Raw genomic sequence first — 20387 nt, 5'->3', positions numbered from 1 at the left:
TCTTTCTTTCATTCTTTCCCCCTGTCCTATCCCACAGTCATGTCTGTCCCGTTTGCAACTGAAAATAAAATAAATTCATAATTATAATAAAGGTCAATCAAATGGACCAATATGATGAGCCACTTAAAATAAATCCTCTTGGCATCTTTCTTGGCCTCAAGACAACAATTCTGATGGCTATAGATCCAAACGGGACACAAAAAAAAAAAAAAAAAAAATTGAAAAAAATTGTATTGTTCGATACATATGCGTACCGAACCGAAAGCACTGTATCGAACGGTTCAATATCGATACGAATATCGTTGCACCCCTAATATATATATATATATATATATATATATATATATATATATATATATATATATATATATATATATATATATATATATATATATATATATATATCTCAATCATATTGGAAAACCTCTTTCGTATTGTCTATCCCAATGAAACATTTCTCTTTCAGACCAGATCTGGCTACCTTGTGGTTCCTAGAGTTTCCAAATGTTGAATGGAAGACAAAACATTTAGGTTTATAACTTTAGGTTTAAAACTTTGCATTTCAAAGAATAAAACTTGTGCTTAGGACTGACTCAGGATGAATGACCCTTAACTATCTGTGTTTCCATTAGGGAGACCAGGGTCTAAAGAAAACTCCAGAGAGAATCTTATCCTAGGGTGCTCATCTTTTCTCTCTCTGCTTTCTTCCAAACCCAACTGGTCAATTCAACCTGAGGCTGGTTCTACTTCCGGGTTCTTCCTGCTAAAAGGAAGTTTTAACTCTGACCGTCACTGGATGCTTGGTCGATGATTTTCTTGTTAATATGTAGTTTAAACTATGCTGTGCCTGATCTCGGTTGAACAACGGCACTAAGCTGGGCAAATGAGAGTAAGGATAGGATCGCAGGAAAGCAAAGATCAGAGTGGAAAGTTCTGTGGTTAATTTTATTCTGTCTGAAAAACTGAACTCTTACAAATACATTTGCAATAAGGACAAACACTAAAAATGAAGCTGCATGCCTTTCAGTTGCAAACTTGTCACTGTGCCTCTTGAGTAAACCCTCTTCTTGAGCCCCCAGAAGAAGGTTTTGCACTGGTTCAAACAAATGATGACTCTGGACCCAGGAGTAAAAAAGAATAATTTTAAAAGACTAGTTTTTGTTTGTCAACTGACTCCATATAAAGTGCAGAGAACCAGTACCAATCATCCTCAGTAGTTTCTAAGGTACCAGGCATGTAGGTTACTCTGATCTACTCTTTTAAGTAGATGGACTTAATGAGATGTGGAGGCCATCTGCAACAGTAAACCTTGTTCTTCAAGTTGCTGAAAAGACACGATTATGCCACTTCACATTTGGTGGATGATCAACCTCCATGGCCTAAAGGTTTGCACAGTATTGTAAAAGACTTGACAGACCTACCAGGCCTGGCACAGGTGTACTTTATTTGATCTTCCTCACTCTTGTCTTTTGAACTTTATAATTACTAAATGACATGACACAAAAATGAACAGATTGTTGAACCCTACACTTTCACTCAGCATCATTAACAGGACACTGTCAGACATATGTAGTACTAAAGAGCCAGACTAGATTCAAGAGTGATGGTCTCAGCTCAAAAAGATATAATCATGCCCGAGGATATCTGTCTCAAGCTGTCCAGATAATGGTTGCCTGTCACATTATTCTCCAACATGGTATTGATATTATTGTTTAGTACAGCATTTATGTAGTCTCCCTTCTAAAATGAAAAACAGCCCTCCCTCATGCTGAAGGAAGTGGATTTTATTAAAGCTAACTATATGGTAAAAGGCTATTGAAACTGAAGACAAACATGCCTTATTTCTGAAGCACTGAAACCAGTTAGTTTGAAATCTATTAAAGAACGCAATCTCTACTGTACTAATCCGCTAAAATATGTCAATTTAGAGTCTGTAGTGCAAAATGAAAAGCATCTCATTAAATTTTAATGTGTAAATTAGTATAATAATGTAACCATGATAATAATGACGGTATAATGAGGAGATCTGACAAAATTTTTAAAACAAGAGCAGCTTCTGTTATAAATGGCAGCTCTGCCTGCAGCTAATCTACTGGTTAGAAATAGATTACATAACTGTACATTTGCTGCACATCAATATTCCATATTCTGTTTTCCTTTTTTTTTTGTTATTTGAGTGCATTAACACACACTTTTAAAGGATTATTATGATAATTATAAAGTATATTTTAACCTGCGGCAGGTCAGTTTTCTGCTTGAGCACTCACATCAAAATTTCCATCTTCATCTGTCCATGTGAACATTTTAATGGATTGTTGATGGACGTGTTGTTGAACAAGCATACGTTTCTTTCTCTCACTCTAACACGACCTGATTTGGTTTTCAAACAAAAATTTGTTTCTTTAATTTGCTGTTTAGTTTGGCAGCAAAGCTACATTGGAAAAGAGTGTGGGCTGGGTTAAAATACAACAGTTCACAACAATAACCCTAGGCATTGAAAGATGAGTGACACTGGTCTCACTATGGCACAACCAGTGCATTAAAGCACCAACCCCAAAAGACACTCTCTGTAATGCCAGCAGTTTTGACAGAACTGCAGTATATGTCAGTCTGGGAATAAGAATGAGCTTGCACAGCCCAGCACAAGTCCTGGAGGCATAATGCTAACACTGATTGTATACATGAAAACCCCAGATGAGTTCTTCCTCCTCTTTGTGTGGGTTTTCACAAGATACATAACAGATCAGGGTTGTCCCTCGGATGGTTTCTATTGACAATTCCAAGGAAATTCCATTTAAACAAGATGACACATCTTTGAAAGGGAGAAAAAAAGAGGCTTTACAGGCAAGTGTGTTGTTGTCAGAGCTCAATTATTCTGGTCTAAAGAGATTTTGTCCACACAATATCCACTATGGTCCGTTCCATATTTGTTATTGTTTGCTTCTATACTTGCACAAGCACACTGAGGTAACTTCAAGCTCAATTGTGGGAAACTGAATGATAGAACTGCTTAGATTGCTTAGAAAGCTGATAGTGTATGAGTTAATTATGCATCATAACCCTTCTCAGCTATGTGAAACATGTCAAGAAGATTTTCAGCCTGATTTGTGCTAAATTCACACAGACCATTATGGGCTTGTTCCCCCTCGCTTTAGTCAGTTTCCAGTATAACATTTGAGGGGTGAGGAAATGTAGTTCTACAAAAAGCCAAGATACTGCACATAGGCATTTAGCAAAGGACCCGAGCTTGAAGAAGACACCCTCACAACACAGTAGTGTGTGGATTACTTAAATGAATGCAATGTGCAAACACAGAAGTAATGTAAACACCATGCTCATCACATCTATGATTTAAATATTAGTATCTTTGCAGACACATTCATTACCTACCTTTAACTGTTTTTCCTAAAACAAACGCTATGGAATAACATGATAATGAGAAAAGATAAGACAAGCTGTAGTTTACTGCTAAAGTAACCCCATGAGATCTGATTGTTTGCCGAGTGACCTTTCCTGAACACGGGCAAAAACATGTTTTATATGATTTAAATCTGACTAAAAGGTCACATCGTTCACACAAAAGAATCACTTACACTGACAGTGTAATTTAACTTGGTATGACATCCACATAAATGCATACCATGCTTATTATAAACGTACTGATCTGAGGAACTGAACTGAAGAAATGCTATTGTGTGCTATTTTAACAGCTACCTGCCTACAGTCGGTAGCTAAAGATTTAAGCAACTATTTAAGGACAGCAGCTAATTAGCGCTAAATCTAGATCTGATCAATGAACTGAAGCTAATCTGTAAATGTACACCATAGACTTAGTTGCAGATAATGTCACAAAAAAGAAACTGCAAGAAATACAGTATTTGAAACTATACAGGCCTTTCACCATAAAATGCATTTAGACACTGAAATCTATACATAATTATAGTAAAAGCAAATATTTTGATTACATGTAGCCAAACTGGTCATGTATTTAATGTCTGTGAGGTATGTAGGTAACAGATAGATAGCTTTTATGTCCGTACTTGATGCATGCTCAATCATCCAGGTAAGTAAATCCCAAAAGGTTGATTCTGTTCATTTCTCCCACTGAAAACGCTACGTCCAGATGAACAGAATCAACCTTTTGGGATAGCTTTTAATGATTTCTAATGATGATTAACCTCTCATTAGCAATCATGATTCCTGGTAATTTCTCCTTTCCAGCATAAAGGATTTATTTGGCAGCACTCATTAGATAGACCAATGCTCAGAACTGCAGGGAAGTCAGTGAAGACCTAAGAAGGGAAATTTATACAAGGTAGGAAGGTCTCTTGGAGCCATTTTCAAACAATTGCAGATTTCAAGATCATCAGTTCCACTTGCATATACACAACTTTTAACTTAGACTTACACACAGTTCAAACAAATGTGTGTAAATGCAAGTCATTTAGATTTGTTACCTCTTTGCCAAAGTCAGTCATCCTCAAATGGAGGAAATTAGTTAGGTTGTTTACTGCAGGAACCACCAAGGCACAAGTGTGCCATGAACTGAAAACTCCTGGAACATCAGCATCGCTGCAAAGCGAGGTTTACATCACCATGGGTTTGGAGGGTGCCAACAAAGAAGAAGTAGAAACCCCTACTCCAAAACTGACACCTTCAACCTCAACTGACCTTCTCAGCTGCACACGTGTACAACCCAAGTGCTTTCTGGAGAAACGTTTTGTGGTGAGACAATACAAAGATTGAGATTTGGCCAAAAGAGGAATGTTTGGAGGCTTTCAGAAATAAGAACACTGTGCCAACTGTAAAGCACGGTGGTGGTAGCATCATGCGCTGGGGATATTTTGCTTCGAGTGGTACTGGTACATTGCAAAATGTGAATGGAATAATGAAGAATGAGGACTACCTCCAAATTGTTCAACTTTATCTCAAATCACACACGCAAAACCAAAACGCAGGCTAATATTAGGCTTCTAGAATAGCCTTCTCAAAGCCACAAACTTATTCCTATTTAAAATTTGTGGACACTGAAAAAAAGCTGGTTCCATGGCAGAGGTGGGACCAAGTCATTGTTTTGCAAGTCTCAAGTAAGTCTCAAGTCTTTATCCTCAAGTCTCAAGTCAAGTCTCAAGTAATGTCAGGCAAGTCAGAGTCGAGTCTCAAGTCACTGGTGTAAAAGTCCGAGTCAAGTCACAAGTCTGAAACTTTGAATTTCAAGTCCTTTCGAGTCTTTAAAAAAAACAAACGAAAAAATAATGTTGCAGTTATGCTAAATGTAAATATTAGACCATGTAATTTTAAAATCTGTGTTTTTCTCAACACATACAAAATAGTGAACTTAGAAAATATACACAAATTGTGAAATTGCACCTCTTTAAAATGCAGCTCAATTAAACTTAGCTCCAAGAATAATTTTCACCGACAGTTCTGAGATACGCTGCATGTTATTCTTGGATGCGGTTGTAGGACCAGCTTTAAAATCGCATGACAAAAATATCATACACATTAAAAAAAACTGTATCACCAACGTAGCCTGGAAAACATTTGCTAGTTAGATGAAGTCAGCTATCTCATCTTAGCATATTTATATGCATATTTATAATTATACGGTTCTTGGAGTGAGTGCATACACTCATGAAGTTTAGTAACTTCCGGTCACTGCAACAAGCCCAGGTACAGTTTACCGACGGATGGGTGCAGGACCTTGAAATGCACCGTGTAGAACGAAAGACCATCGTACGTATCATAAGTTTACCAGTCTCACAAATCGTCTTCATAAATACACATTCCTTAACCGTTTATTAATAGGACCTTTGAGCTCAACGGTAATTAATTAGTAGTGGAAATAATTTCTGGTAGCATCACAGAAATGTAGCAGTGACAATAATATTGTATGCTGTAATCGTACTGGGCAATTAGTGATACAAAAAACCTGTTTTATCCTGTGAATAAAAGTATGTGTTTTTGTCAGTGTACCATAATAACAGAAGCGAAACGCAATATTGTGTCAGGACAATTCACTATTTATGCACAATAAACAAAGGAGCATAGCGCGACAATTTCTGTTCAGCGCCAGACTTGCTTGTAACCTATATCACCAATTATGTTAAAAAAAAATGACGCATTAACTACAACAGCAGACTGACCTTTGTGTAAATGCTTGGAGCAGACTAACCTGTGAGCTGGAGTGTTCTAGGACGTTATATTTGATCTTTGAATGGCTGCAATCCAGGCCATCCGTCGCCTCTTTGTTACTTCGGAAACATGGTTTGAACAATTTCTCTTCAACGACGTAATCCGATAACAACCGATCTCTTTACCCGTCGGCTTCCCGTGGCTGTCATGCGACCGGCTATTGCAGTTAATAATACAACAGCTTCTTGACATTTTTGTGTTTCTTTTTATCGCTGTGTGACTGATTTTAATTGAAAGCCTGCGTGCGCTAGTACCGCTTGCCACGAGTTCCCAGAATCCTTTGCGGTTCTACCCGTGAATGACGTCACATTTTCAATCTCCATATAATATGCATGTTAAATTTTATATTTGGGGTAAAATATCAAGTCTTTTCAAGTAAACCGGTTCAAGTCCAATTCAAGTCCCAAGTCATTGGTGTAAAAGTCCAAGTCAAGTCACAAGTCTTAGAACATTTTTTCAAGTCAAGTCTAAAGTCATAAAATTAATGACTCGAGTCTGACTCGAGTCCAAGTCATGTGACTCGAGTCCACACCTCTGTTCCATGGTAGTAAACCAACCAACTGAAAGAAACTCTACCTAATCCAAGAGGATTGGTCAAATATCCAGCCAGAATTATGTCAGATGCTTTTTGATAGTTACCAAAAGTAACTAGTTTAAAATGCTAAAGGAAATTTAACCAAACCATTCATCTAATATTCATTTAACCAAAATGAATATTAGAGTCTTTATGTATCATTTTGTATCTTTTTTTTTTTTTTTTTTTTTTTTTTTTACACACAGTATAGTATATTCCATAAAATAATCTGGTGTCTACGTTCACGTGCAACTGGCCTCATACTTATTGCTCTTGTTTTTTTTCCTTCCTTTTTGTAAAATCAATTAGTTGTCATCTTTGCATTAAATTTGTTTATGTAGATTGTACAAAGATATATTATGCACCCTCTATCTGCACTAGGATTACAGTGATTTTTTACAGTGGCTCCATCATCTGTAAACAAGAACTCAGACACACACAATGCATGTGATGAGATAACCCACCGGCACACAAAAAATGACTATCAGCGCTGTATTGTATTCATGGTCTGCACTGATAATGTGATCCTAAATGATGCAGTCATTTGATTGAGCTGATGAAGTCTTTCAGAAAGGAAATAACCAAGACAGAGTGAGCTGTCTGCTAGCTTTACCCTTCATCAAAAAGAACATTTTGTGCCTGTTACAGACTAACACCTGAGCAAAAGTGAACCTTCCTCGACACAGAGGTGGTACTGAGCGTCGTCCTCCCCTATAATTTACCGCAGTGGGGAAGGTGGGGGAAAAAGTAGGGGGTGGACAATCCACAGAACTGGCAATAAATATCCCTGCTGGGGGAAACTCTTAGCCATGTTTTTTTTTCTGCTGTGCACGAAAAAAAAGGAAAGAAGAAAGTGGTAATACATCAGTTTCAGAAAGTGTGTCAGAAATACTGTACTGTCTCCACGTGAAACAGGAGATTTCATATTTAAGTAGTTACTTAAAATATGTACACTTAACGTGCCTCAAATTAAGTAAAATCAAGGTCCGTGTAAGTATTACACTACACAGAAAAATAAAACTGCCAAAGTGACAGTATATTAAGGATATTCAGGCTACAAAGTGATAACAACTAGCACCACTAAGACAACAAAGAAGACAACAAGAAAAGCGTCTAATGGTAATCAACCCAACTCTCGAGGGCTGCCAAATGAAATGTTTTAATCAATGTTAATTCGGTTAAGCACAAGCTTGAGTATAATATTTTCTCAGTAAGCCCAACTATGGATTTCCTCTAAAATGTCGAGAAGGCACATGACAGGAAAAAGTAAGACTAGTTCCTAGAGTCCATTTGAGATTGCTCTTTGAGAAACGTACATTTCCTCTTTTAGATGTTCAGTAAACCCTATCCTCGCCCTTTTCTCTTTAATGTAACATAACCTCTCCTAGATTAACTGTATTTGAAAGGCTTTTAAATTCACATTCCACCTGCCTGAATGTGCCCTTCATAAAGGTTACATAACACAACTGTGAAAACAACCTCTGCTATTTCAACTTCATGTTTTACTGCTGCCATACGTGTTTGTCGGAGCAGAGTTGGAGCACTTTAGTCCCATTAGTCTCATTGTTTGACCAAAAATAGTGGCCAATACAAGTTTCTTTCCTAAGTTTGAGGTGACCATAAAAAGTTTTCTCACGAAAAAGTTTATCCTCAGTTTTCTCTCTTTATACAATGTTTTCACTTTAATAAATGATCCTCTTTTTCCCTCTGCTTGCACTGGCCAAACCATTGCTTCATACGCTCAGGTGAATCCTCGCAGAGCAAACAAATCTATTCATAAGGTCTCGGTAAATAAGCCAAGAGGCATGTTTTCCATTATAATGATGCCTGCTAGGAGGATCTTTTATACTGACTTCTTACAGTTATTCCATGAATTACACAGCAATCATCAGCATGCATTACAGCATTACAAAATCCATTAATAAATATTCAAGACTGATGCATGGGTTCATATATATGAACCCATACACACACACACACACACACACATATATAATATATAATCAACAACTAATCAGCTACAAAGGTGCTGCTGAAAAAGCCTGTCCCATTCTACGGGTACAAAGGCTAAATGTGTATCTTCTGTTAATTATAAAAAAAACCTCCTTGGTAATTAGAAAAGACAGTATTTTCCAGGAGGGAGTGTGGGGCTTAACATTCATTTTAAGAAAAAAACAAAATTAAAAAAATTAATCATTTAGTTTGGTTGAGGATATGTAAAAGAAAAAACAACCACAAACAGCAAAACAAATAGACTGAGAACTAATTAATGTATGAGTGTATGATTGTAGTGAGGGATTCCAATAAAAAATGGTAAGGTAGACATAAAGCAAATCTATGTAACACCTAGATAATGAAAAAAAAAATGCTAGCAAACTAACAAACAAAAAAGTCCAATAACACAAAATGTATGTTGAACTTAAAGAAACATTGTTAAAATTACCAAATATCTAAATTAATAATGCATTTGAAAGCAGATTTTAATAAGCAATAGATAAGACTCATTGAAGTGAACATATTTATCTGAAAAAGTGTAAAATACTGATGGTCAGAGGTGAAAAAAAAATAAAGTTGGTTACCAGAACATCTCCTGTTTGAATGTGCAATACAGCTAAGAAAATCTGTCGAGGATCAGTAAATAAGAAATGATCCCCCCTAAATATGAGGTGTCCTTGAACTGGAAACCACCCCCAGCTGCTCCAGATGAGCTGCACAGAGGCCAAATGCAGGAAAGCATGGCTGGGTGAGGCAGGCAGCACTTCAGTGTGAAATCTATACATACGTGAAGAAGGTTGTATCTGAAAACAGCAAGGATGTTCAACAAACCTTTCCTGGAGAACGAAAGGTTAACAACGACAACAAAAAAATGCCCAGAATGGTTCAGGAGGAGCAGCGTATGTTAATGCTTGCTAGGCTTTTGGTGGAGATAAAAGGGTGATCCAAACATTGTTTATTGGGAACTGCGTGCAACATAAATCATGTAGCAAGAAAATGGAGGCAATAACTCACCTCTAGCTTTGCTTTTTGTCCCAGCCACTGATAGCATGAGGGGGTAAAGGAAGGAGACAGGAAGTTAGATAGGTAGTGTGAAGGAATACAATTGATAGCATAATGATTATTTGCTCCATGGTGACAGGAAGTATAAGATTAAATGTTGTTAATATGGAAATGGGAGTAGGATACTCAGTACTCATTTAAAACATAACTTGATGATGTGTCAAGTGTTATCACCAATACATTACCAAGAAACAGAAAAGACTTGACTATTACATCTTTATCAGTTTTAACTCTATTACAACCTTATTTGTACCATTAATCCTTCATTAAAACATGCATCTGTAGCTCCTGTCCCAAGTAATGTAGTTACTTAGAATTAAAGTCAAACGAAAGTCAGAACACTCCAATATAGTTATGGCAACTGTAACTGCCTATTTTTTCTGGCAATAGTGTTGCATATGACAAGATTAAATACTAAATACAGCTTTACAGCAGCATCTGTTAGGACAGTAAAACACCAAGGGTCTTTGGATCAAGTTAAAGCCAACTAATGTAATCATTTTATGCAAAGCAGTTATTTGATGTCATCACATGAGTACAAGAGGTGAGTATGTAATCCCCAAAAGTGCCTGTCTGAGTATTTCAGAAAGTGATGATCTTCTGGGATTTTTCCACACAAATATCACTAGGGTTTACAGAGAATTGTCCAATAAAGTGGAAATATCCATTAAGTGGCAATTCTCTGGGTGTAAATGCCTTGTTGATGCTGGAAGTCAGAGGAGGGTTGCTAGAATGCTTTGAGATGACGAGATGATGAGGTAACAATAATTCAAATGACAATTCATTACAACTAAGGTATGCAAGAAAAGCATCACCGAATGGAAACAAGTTGAACCTTGAAGCAGATGGGCTACAGCAGAAGACCACATTGGGTGCCACTCCCAAGCTTAACTTACTAAGGACAGGAAGCTGAGGCTACAATTCACACGGGCTCACAAAACCAGACAATAGTAGATTGGAAAAATGTTGCTGGGTTTAATGAGTCTTAATTTCGGCTGCGAGAGTCAGATGGTAGGATCAGAATTTGGCCAAAAGTATATGAAAACATGAAATCGTCAACAGTATAGGTTGGTGGTGGTTGGTGTCATGGATATTTCCTTGGGACATTTTGGGGCCTTTAGTACCAACTGAACAATGGTTTAACAGGCTACCTGAGTATTGTTGGCGACCATATCTTTCCCTTGATTACTGCTGCCAGCAAGATAATGCTGTATGTCACCCAGCTTTAATCATCGCAAACATCTCCCCTAGACATATACATACTGTACCTCCCACAGGTATGTCATCTGGACCAACTGCCTTTCGGTCTTCATCCTCTTCACAGCTGCTCTTACTTCCTCCTTACTAATTCTCTGGATTCTGTCCTCCTCGCTCTCCCATTTTCTGCATTCATTATTCTCAAAATACTGCTTACACGTACCCAGTATGCTCTTTACACACATCTCTATCTCTATTCTTAACCACCCTAACCCACAGCAGATTCTTTCCAGCTCAATCTCTCTATGTAACCAACTGATAAAATTCCTTTTTTCCTTCCTTAGTGTCCACCTCACCAAAAATCGGTTTTGAACTGGATATCCTGGCAACAACTGAAACTATTACGCTATTATAAGCTGAAGTCTGATTTCTCAGGGAATGTAACTAGAACCTGAAAAATCTGTGGAACCTGATGTTAAGGTGCAGTTTACACAGTCCAAAGTCTGCATTAGAAAGAACAGAAGGATAAACAAAAACGTTTAAGCATTTGTAATTTATTTTTTTTCTTATTTTTTTATTTATTTTGGCATTAGTGATTTATTTTTGTTTGAAAATTAATGTTTTACTTACAAATTTCTCCCAGATTTTCACAGACTAAAGGTCATGCAATGCGTTGCTACTTGTGGACAGAGAAAATAACTCAAAAAAAGCACTTCTGAAATTGTCAAGAAAGCCTCACTTATACAATTTACCACTCTTCTCTGGTCCACAAATGTACTGTATGCTGACACATCTGGTCTATTATGGGAAATATCCAACAGACCACTATCCCTTTCCAGCTGCTGGTGCCAGTGGCATTGTTCACGCTATGCATGCCTCATTTGATTCTCTTGTTGTGAAGAATAATTTTTCACTTCTTATCATTTTTCTGCTACTCAAAGTTGCATTAGTATTCAACATGCTCATGAATGCTGCGTGTTTGTTTTCCCCATTGCTGATATTTGATATCAGCTGGCCATCGCTGGTAACAATAATAACACAGTTGCAGAGAAAGGTCTTAGAGAGGCATGACACTTCCCGTGTTCTTGCGTGTGCATGTGTGTTTTAAATAATGCTGCTGAAATTAAAAGAGTGTCCTGTAATCAGTCCTTTTTTCCCCTTTGCAACCAGCCTTCACAAGGCAAGTTCTGCACATGCGTATTTGTTCTCTCTTAATAGTCAGGTCAAATGTTCAATAAAAACTATGATTAGATTGCTAGTTGTGGTATTTTGGAAAAAGTAATATTTCTGACTTGTGCACAAGGGACAAAATTTTTATCTATAAAAAATGGATAATTTTTTGATGATCCTTGAACAAACTTATCTGATGAGGAAACCTGGAAGATCACACAAGTAATGTATGACAATCTACTATCTAATGGAAAATTCATTGTTTTTGACACTCATTAATCTTTCTGTAAGCCTTCAAGCCTGCGCGTCTTCCTATTTTCTCCTTATGTGGAAGTTATTAATCATAGACTCTCTCTAAATTTAATAGTGTTGACAAAGTCAGACACCATGATAAGATTCTCCTTGCTGTGAACTGGAAATGTTTGCAAGCACATGGCAAGCATATCAATATATTCTCTCTGACAAGTATAACACTTTGACATTCCTAAGAGGACTTTCACTGAAAATCGATAGGAGAGCGCATAACAACACACTTCTGTAAGAATGTCAGTATATTTAATACACTTGTCATGGTTAACTGCACAAGGTCAACGCTACAGCGTGTGGAAATACTGCAAACGCCCACCTGCTACTGTTCATATAACTAAATGAACTGAGTAATTATATTAATAATCACACTTTATTATAGCATAATGAGGAGAGTCAACGCTCTCAAAAGCAGGAATAATCGTGAGCAGGTTTGAAAATCATTCAGCGTGATGAAATACAATGTTGCACCTATATATGTGTCTATATAATCATTAGATCAATTAGATTAATTATTGCAAGAAGAGCAGGGCGATATGACCAAAAATATTTATCACGATATACATTTGAAAATTTGCAATAATGATATAACTGACGATATAATTGACACTAGACAAAATACTTTACAACTCCACAACTTTATTAGTGCAAAAAAAAAAACATCAGTGTATTTTCACTTAAACAAGCAGCTGTTTTTTATGTGCATGGAAGTTATATAAAAATTTAACAGTGCAAATGCAAATTCCTTGCTGACAATTTAACCAAAAGGCATTTCCAGTGGAAACTGGCCGACAATCCTCAGCATAACTGTGTATAATATTCACAAAACTTAAAAAGAGGTTATACACACACAATAAGGTAATTGTTAGGATGCCTGGGTCGTTGACCCAGAGTTTTGAGTTTATTATATCATTTATCATTTCTAGTTTTTTGGTTTCTTTGTCAGAGTTGTCTTCTGGTTTCTGTTCTGTTCCATAGTTGCTGTCTCCCTGTGTCCAGTCAGAGTCTGTGTCTGTAGTTCAGTCTGTGTTATGTTTCCTGTTTTACTTTGGAGGTGCATGTCTTATGTTAATGTGTCTGGTTTTGCTTCCCCTGTTTCGTTAGGCCTGATTTGCCCCAGCTGTGTTTCTCTCCTATTCTCACGTCCCATCTGACGTTAAGAGTAATAAACTCACCTCTGATCCGTGGGGAACTTCCCTTTTGGATGATGACGTAGACTGGGAAACGTTTTTTTCATTTTGCTCCCTCTGAGCAGGGAGGAATCAAGGACAATAATCCTCAGCTTAAGACTATGAACCCTGTTAAAACTGTGAGCAATGTTACTAGTACTAAGACATTCAGTTCAGGTTCTGTCAGTTCAGGTTTTGTCAAGTCTGGTTCAGTCATCCCCAAGTCAGCTCACTCTAAGACTGTTAAACCTAGGATTTTGAAAACTGTTAATCATGGTGAAAAGGGGTTAAAACCTATTTTAGCTGAGTCAATTGTTGCTGAGCCTGCTCCTCTGCCTTCCTGCCTCCGCTGGAGGGTCCGAGGGCCCGTCCAGTCTTCGTCGCCTGCAGCGCCACCATCTGCGGCTCCCACGCCGTCACCTGCAGCGCCACCATCAGCAGCTCCCACGCCATCGTTGCCTGGTCCTGCCTCACCTGGTCCTGCCGCTGCCAAGCGCCGTCCAGTCCACGTCCAGCACCTCAACATCGCCAGCCACCTTCCAGGCTGATGACTGGACTTCATTGCCATCGTGGATGGCCTCCTGAACTGCGTCGCCGCCGCTGCCGCTGCCTTCCGCGCGGCCGGTCTCCGGACCTCCTTCGCCGCTGTTGCTTTTCACACGGTCGGCCTCCTGAACTGCCTGGGTTTGGACCTTGTGCTGTCTACCTCCAGGCCGGCCCCCTGAACTTTTTTTCGGAACTGTTTTCATGGCCTCCTGCACCTTTTGTGGACCTTGTTTGTTTGGTTGTTTTGAGTTGTTTTCTGGGCTCCTGTGTTTGCTGTTTTGGTTTCTGGCTCCTTGTGTTTCATTTGCAAGTAATCCTATTATTAATTTATTATGGAAAAACATTGCGTTTTAGTGGACTCTTGAGAAATTAAGAAGAAGTTAAATGGATGAAATGCTATTAGTTCAAGTTGAACATATAAGAGAAGTTGCTACTAAACACTGTTTTAGTCTATGCATCCCTTAAAACCTCCAGGTTTAGGTTGCTAAGTGACATGTCACTGATGAATTCTGCATGGCTTAAATGAGAATTAAAAATGAAAGATGAAAACAGTGTGTCTATAAATGTAATAACATTAAAGTCAAGGTATTAAGCTGGCCTATGGTTGTTGTTGTTTTCATAACAACAATAGCCATCCATGTTTTTAACTGTATCCAAATATGGACACGTTTTCTTATGCAGTTTTAGAGTATTTTACAATTATCCTTGTGGATTATTATTAAGTACTTGTTGTAATTAGTTAAATAAACCACATAATATAATTAACTTGTTTTCCTTTGTACAGTTCATTTTTACTGCCTCCTGAGTGGGATTTAAAAATGCATTTTCCTTTTGTCCCAAATAGCAAAATGCCAAAATAACAGTGGTTTAGAAAATAACCCTTAAAATAACATAAGACGCCGCTTTCAAGATAAAAGAGTACTAATAAATATACACAACTGTTGCTTATTTAGGCATAGTTTATACTTACACTCATTTATCACCATGCCTAAAATAATCTTACTTAATGATGAACAAATTAAGACTGCAAAATGTTAAAAAAACAAAACAAAAATAAAGGAACCACAGCTTATCTAAAGTAGCTTTACATAACAAGACAAGCCAAAAACAGCAGGAACTGATGAAACCATGTTCAAGATGAGTAGGGATCCCACACCAGCTGAATGAGTCCAATATTTGCCAGAACTGAACAATAAAACTGATAATAGCATGTCAATGACAATGACATAGGAAAGCAATAAGAAAAGGAGAGATATAACAAAGCAGAACAATGGGACTTTGGCCAGTTCACCCACCAGAGGCATTCTGTGACTTTTACAGTGTGTCAGGAAATAGTCTGTTCACTTATCTTTAAAACTCATTTCCTAACGTGGGAATATAAGCTTTAACAAAGCGATGGTTGTTGATCCCTGTGGTGATTAGCTTAAGCAACCACTGAGAGGTTTGCCTTCTAACAGTCAGCTCTGGACTTTGTCCCTCAGCTGGCCATCACTGGGGTCACTGCTCTCCTTCTGCCAGTGTCACACAGCAAACTCTCCTGGGACAGCGTGGCTGTAAGTAACCCTCTGACAGGGAAGTACTTCATCATATTCAGCTCACATCCACACAGCCACAAGTGGAATCACAGGGCAGTTTTAATAGCTGTTCTGGGGAGCTGTGCATGTGGGTGGCCCTCAAACATCAGTGGCAGGTAACTGAAATTTTTGGTCTTCAAAATGCTTGTTTTTGATCAGCCAACATTTCACAGACCAGCAATATCCAATTTGGAATGGCATTAAACTGAGAAAGAGCTGGAACATTTTGAGCAGAGGACAATCAGAAGATGATCAAAATCATTGCTCATTAAATTTATATTAATTTGATGCTTCAGTTTTTTTGTCACGTTTCGGCTGTGTGCAGGCAGGAATTGGACCCAAACGCAAACTCACTAGAAATGGGATTGAATTCAAAATGGCAGCTTTTTTTGCTGAACAAAGAACGTCTACAAAACCTAAACTGAGAAGAATCTAATAAAACACACACAGCATGAGGGACGACACGACACTGACTCAGAGAAACACAGGGTTTAAATACACTGGGAAGTAACGAGGGGAATAAGATACAGAAAGAGGGCACAGCTGGGAGAAATCAGAACTGACAAGACAAGGAAGCAAAGTAGGATACACTCACATGAGACACAGACCTTCAAAGTAAAACAGGAAGTAGCACAGATCCAAACTAGACTAGGGGAGACAGGGCAACTAAGAAACACAGAGAACAACAACAAAGAGACACAGAGGGCAGCTACTAAATACTCAGAGAACTAAACAGAATACAAGAAGGCCAAACTAAGACACTAGACTATAGAATAAACTGGGGCGACAAAGAACTAAGAGCATAATACAAAAACTCAGAGATACAAGAAACTCAAAACACTGGGTCACCGACCCAGGACCGGGACATTTTTCCCATAATGTCCCTACATCCAAGTCTACCAACAACTGTTTTTTAAAAAGTGCCAGAAACGTATTTGAAGAAATATGGCGAATGTTCTCATTTAAATGTTACTGATCAGCTTCGATAAACATAAACATGACATTTTTCCATAGAAAGCCTTTTTTACATTTTGCACCCAACAGGAGATAGTTCACATCAAGCATGTGCATAACTTGAGAAATGTAGGAAATTGCCTGGGTAAAGCATGCAGGAGCATGCAGGAGCAAACATGTCGCGCACTAGCTTTCTGGGAATTCACTGGACTATTTACCTGCACTATGGATGCAATTGGACCTCACACTGAGTTATGTACTTTGCACTATGTAACACCTCATAATGTAATGTAACTGCAATGTAATGCTCAGAAAATTTTAGGGCTGAAGTGTATTTGTAAAAATCACTATAGGACCATAGCAACATTTTATAGAAGGAGCCTCTAGATTAAAAGATTACTGTTTACCTTTGAGTTAATTACAAAAGACCTGCACAAAGTGTGGCAAACTACAACAGAACAAACATTCTGTACAATCTGTAACACTTTATGCACTAGTGCAAGATTCCTATGATTCCCCGACCACATGTGGCTCTCTTACCAGCATCTCCTTATGGCTTTAACAAAAAGCTAGATAAATATGAAAATTATCCTTAACCTCAGTTGCATTGGTTAGCCTGGGTAAATACACATAAATGGCTAGTCCAGAGCCCCCCTACTCTGAATTCTAAATTTAAATAAAACAAAAAGTCAAGGAGGAAACTAGAGCAGGAAACAAGACAAATGTGTTTACGCTCACTGCCAATTGTACAGTTTACTAGTATGCTTGATCTTTTGCTGGACTTACAATACAATTAAAAACAACTACATCATACTTACTGTTGTCTTTTCAAAACTATTGGGCTTCCTTTTATGAAATGTATTATCAAAACAGGATCCTTTTAATTTGATTAATTTGCACAAAAACAAGTAGGACTCACAGCTGCAGCTATGCATGGCTGCACAGCTTTGTGTAAGGAGACCTGGGTCGTTGACCCAGACTTTTGAGTTTTCATTATTATTGTACTTTGATTTTGCCTTTATTTATCTGTTCTTTTGGTTTCTTTGTTAGTGTTCTGTGTTCTGTTTTTTGATTTTCACTCCCACCTCAGTTGAGTCTGCACTTTGGGTCCTCCATACCTGCACACAGCCTAAACATGACAGCTTTGTAGTTACCCATATATCAAAGTAGGCCTAAACATGGTGATAGATATTTTTTATTGCATTACAATAAAATTAACAAGTAAATAATAATTAGTTATTGTAGTTCTAGTCTGTGATTCCATGAATTCAACAAAAACAAGGTATTATTATAATCAAAAATTAAATAATGATAACTTATCTAGCCACATGTGGTAAAGCATTTTAATTTTACCTTTTAGTAATATTGACAGGCTCAATTATACCCAAGAAGCTGTTTTACATTCATTATGCCAAGTTTAAACAAACAGTTTTTACAGCTCCACAATGATTTTGAAGGGTTTAGAAAAGTTTAAAAATGGCTCTTATAATAGTAAAGATTGGTGACCCCAGCAATCAGCCTATTGAAAATGACATTGTGCAGTTAGTTAAGTGTAATTGCAAAATCCTCTTAGCAGTGAATACTTTGTGTTTATCACCAGTGTCGAGCTGTACTCAATGATCAGTGTCTTCAGCTCTATGTATTGATAATAACCAATAAATTATACTAATAATAGAGCCTCCTGCTTTACCCCTCTATTAATAACAGCACTTCCAGTCAGAGAAACACAAGCTTACTTTTCTCCTGGGAGCACACGGCCCCATACATCTCTACTGCTGGTCCAATAAAAACACCACAATTTAAGCACACTGGTAGAACACTGTGAAAGGTAGCATTACAGACACACATATTGTACCTGATGACACCCCAAACCAATTCCTTCTTCAATTTTCTCATCTTGTCTCTACTGTGTTTCAATTGGAGCACTTCATGTAACAAAAGCCTGCAAGTGTCCCTCCAGTTAGAGGAACACAAGCAGGGGAAGGCAAGCCAGAGTAATTGCAAAAACCTGATTTAACACAGCTGTGTCAAGGTGTAGCCACTGTATGATGAATAAGACCCAGTCATCTTTCCATGTCACACTGTTATTGTAAAAGTAAATGCAACATACAATCCTGGTACACAGTAATAGGGGCATCAGTAAAAAATACACTACACCAAAATCCAGTAGTAGTTTATAAGTTTATTTTGGCCTATTACATTCTCTAAATGGGCTAAAAGATGATGTATGTAATAGTTAGAGATGTAAGAAAGAGTTAGAACTATAAAAGGGATTTCAACCAATAAAGGTTAATAGAAAATATAACAAACATACTTGAAGAGAACACCAGTCACAAAGATGAGGTTAATCAAACTGCTTATACAAACATGTATGAAGTAAAGCCCTTTCATCCAATTAAAAAACATAAAAATCAAACATCCTCTTTACACTCAAAAAATGAAATTGGGTGGTTGTTACATGCACAGGATCCAAACTTGTCATTTGAACTAAATAACTCCATGTTTCTATGGTGAACGTAATTAAATCATTTAGTATCTGCATGAAATTCAGCAACTTAATTTGTTCTTGTTGAGATGACATGCTACAATAAAGTAAGAGTGGCTGGATCCAGGCAACTAACCACCCTTACTAGATTGTAGTAACAACCACCCAATTTCATTTTTTTGAGTCGACTCACTAAATTCACAAGATCACATTAGATGTCAAACCACAGGAAAATCACTGGGGTTACAAGAGGCAGACAACCACACCACGTGTATGCTGTTACTATTTCTTATGGTTTAACTTGTCAAGGACAACAACATAAAGCATCATCAAGCATAGCTTTCCTACTTTTGTTAAGTCTGTATTGACAGATTAATGCCATGGTAGTTCGTGCTGTTGCCTCAGAGCAAGAAGATCCTGGGTTCAAATCCACAATGTGGCGAAGTTTGCAGTGGGTTCTCTCCACGTACTCTGGTTTCCTCCACAGTTAAAAGTCATGCAGTTGTAAGGGTAACTGGTTATTCTAAATTACCCAAATGTGTTGAAGTGAAAATGGTTGTTTGCCTCTGTATGATAGACTAGCGACCTGTCCAGTGTGTACCCTGCCCCTGTGACCCTATCACTTCCGCAGCCCGGATAAAGATAAGAAGATGGGTGGATTGGAAGTTGCTGTAAATCCGTTGAATTTTTTTGTTGAACATTATGTAATATGAATACAACATGTACTACAAACATAAGTTACATTTCATTCATTCAACAAGATTATCATTGGTGTAACAAACAAATATTTTACTAGTTCATGTAACAAGACTGACTTTTGATGTGCCAAAGTGTTTAAACAATCTAAGATGAATTTAAATAAATTTAATTAGACTAATGTGGTGCAAACATGTTGATTGAACAAAAGTCAAATTAATTGAATGTTAATGTTAATGTTATGTGAAACCTACACACATATATCGTGTTGACACAACACAACCAAGAAATGATTAATATAACATGATTTGTTTAGATGGAATATAAGTGGCAAGATAAAATTACGTTCATCCAATGAATTATTTTTTTGAGTGTAGAAAATACTGTAATAAGATGGTTCACTGGCTCTGGTTATTTGACAGCACATTTTACTACACTCAGCACTCAAAATGTGGTGCTTGCAT

The 20387-nt window shown here is 37.5% G+C and overlaps 1 protein-coding gene across 5 annotated transcripts in view; it reads right to left on the bottom strand.

Annotated features, from left to right (window-relative positions):
- The window catches only part of LOC308400734 (cell adhesion molecule 2-like), a 170686-nt gene that overhangs the window by 45894 nt on the left and 104405 nt on the right, over positions 1-20387 (bottom strand). For 2 of the 5 annotated variants that reach the window (XM_080888653.1, XM_080888655.1), the window contains exon 2: positions 9779-9805. The exons of 2 other annotated variants lie outside the window; for them this stretch is intronic. In XM_080888653.1, the coding sequence (XP_080744779.1) occupies positions 9779-9805 (27 nt within the window). Of the gene's footprint in view, positions 1-6175; positions 6727-9778; positions 9806-20387 lie in introns of those variants that run through there. One more of the 5 variants, XM_080888656.1, reaches the window with a different exon arrangement.

This window comes from Rhamphochromis sp. 'chilingali' (assembly GCF_963969265.1).
Source record: "Rhamphochromis sp. 'chilingali' genome assembly, chromosome: 8".
Taxonomy (NCBI): domain Eukaryota; kingdom Metazoa; phylum Chordata; class Actinopteri; order Cichliformes; family Cichlidae; genus Rhamphochromis; species Rhamphochromis sp. 'chilingali'.
This window is presented reverse-complemented; position numbering and strand designations above follow the sequence as displayed.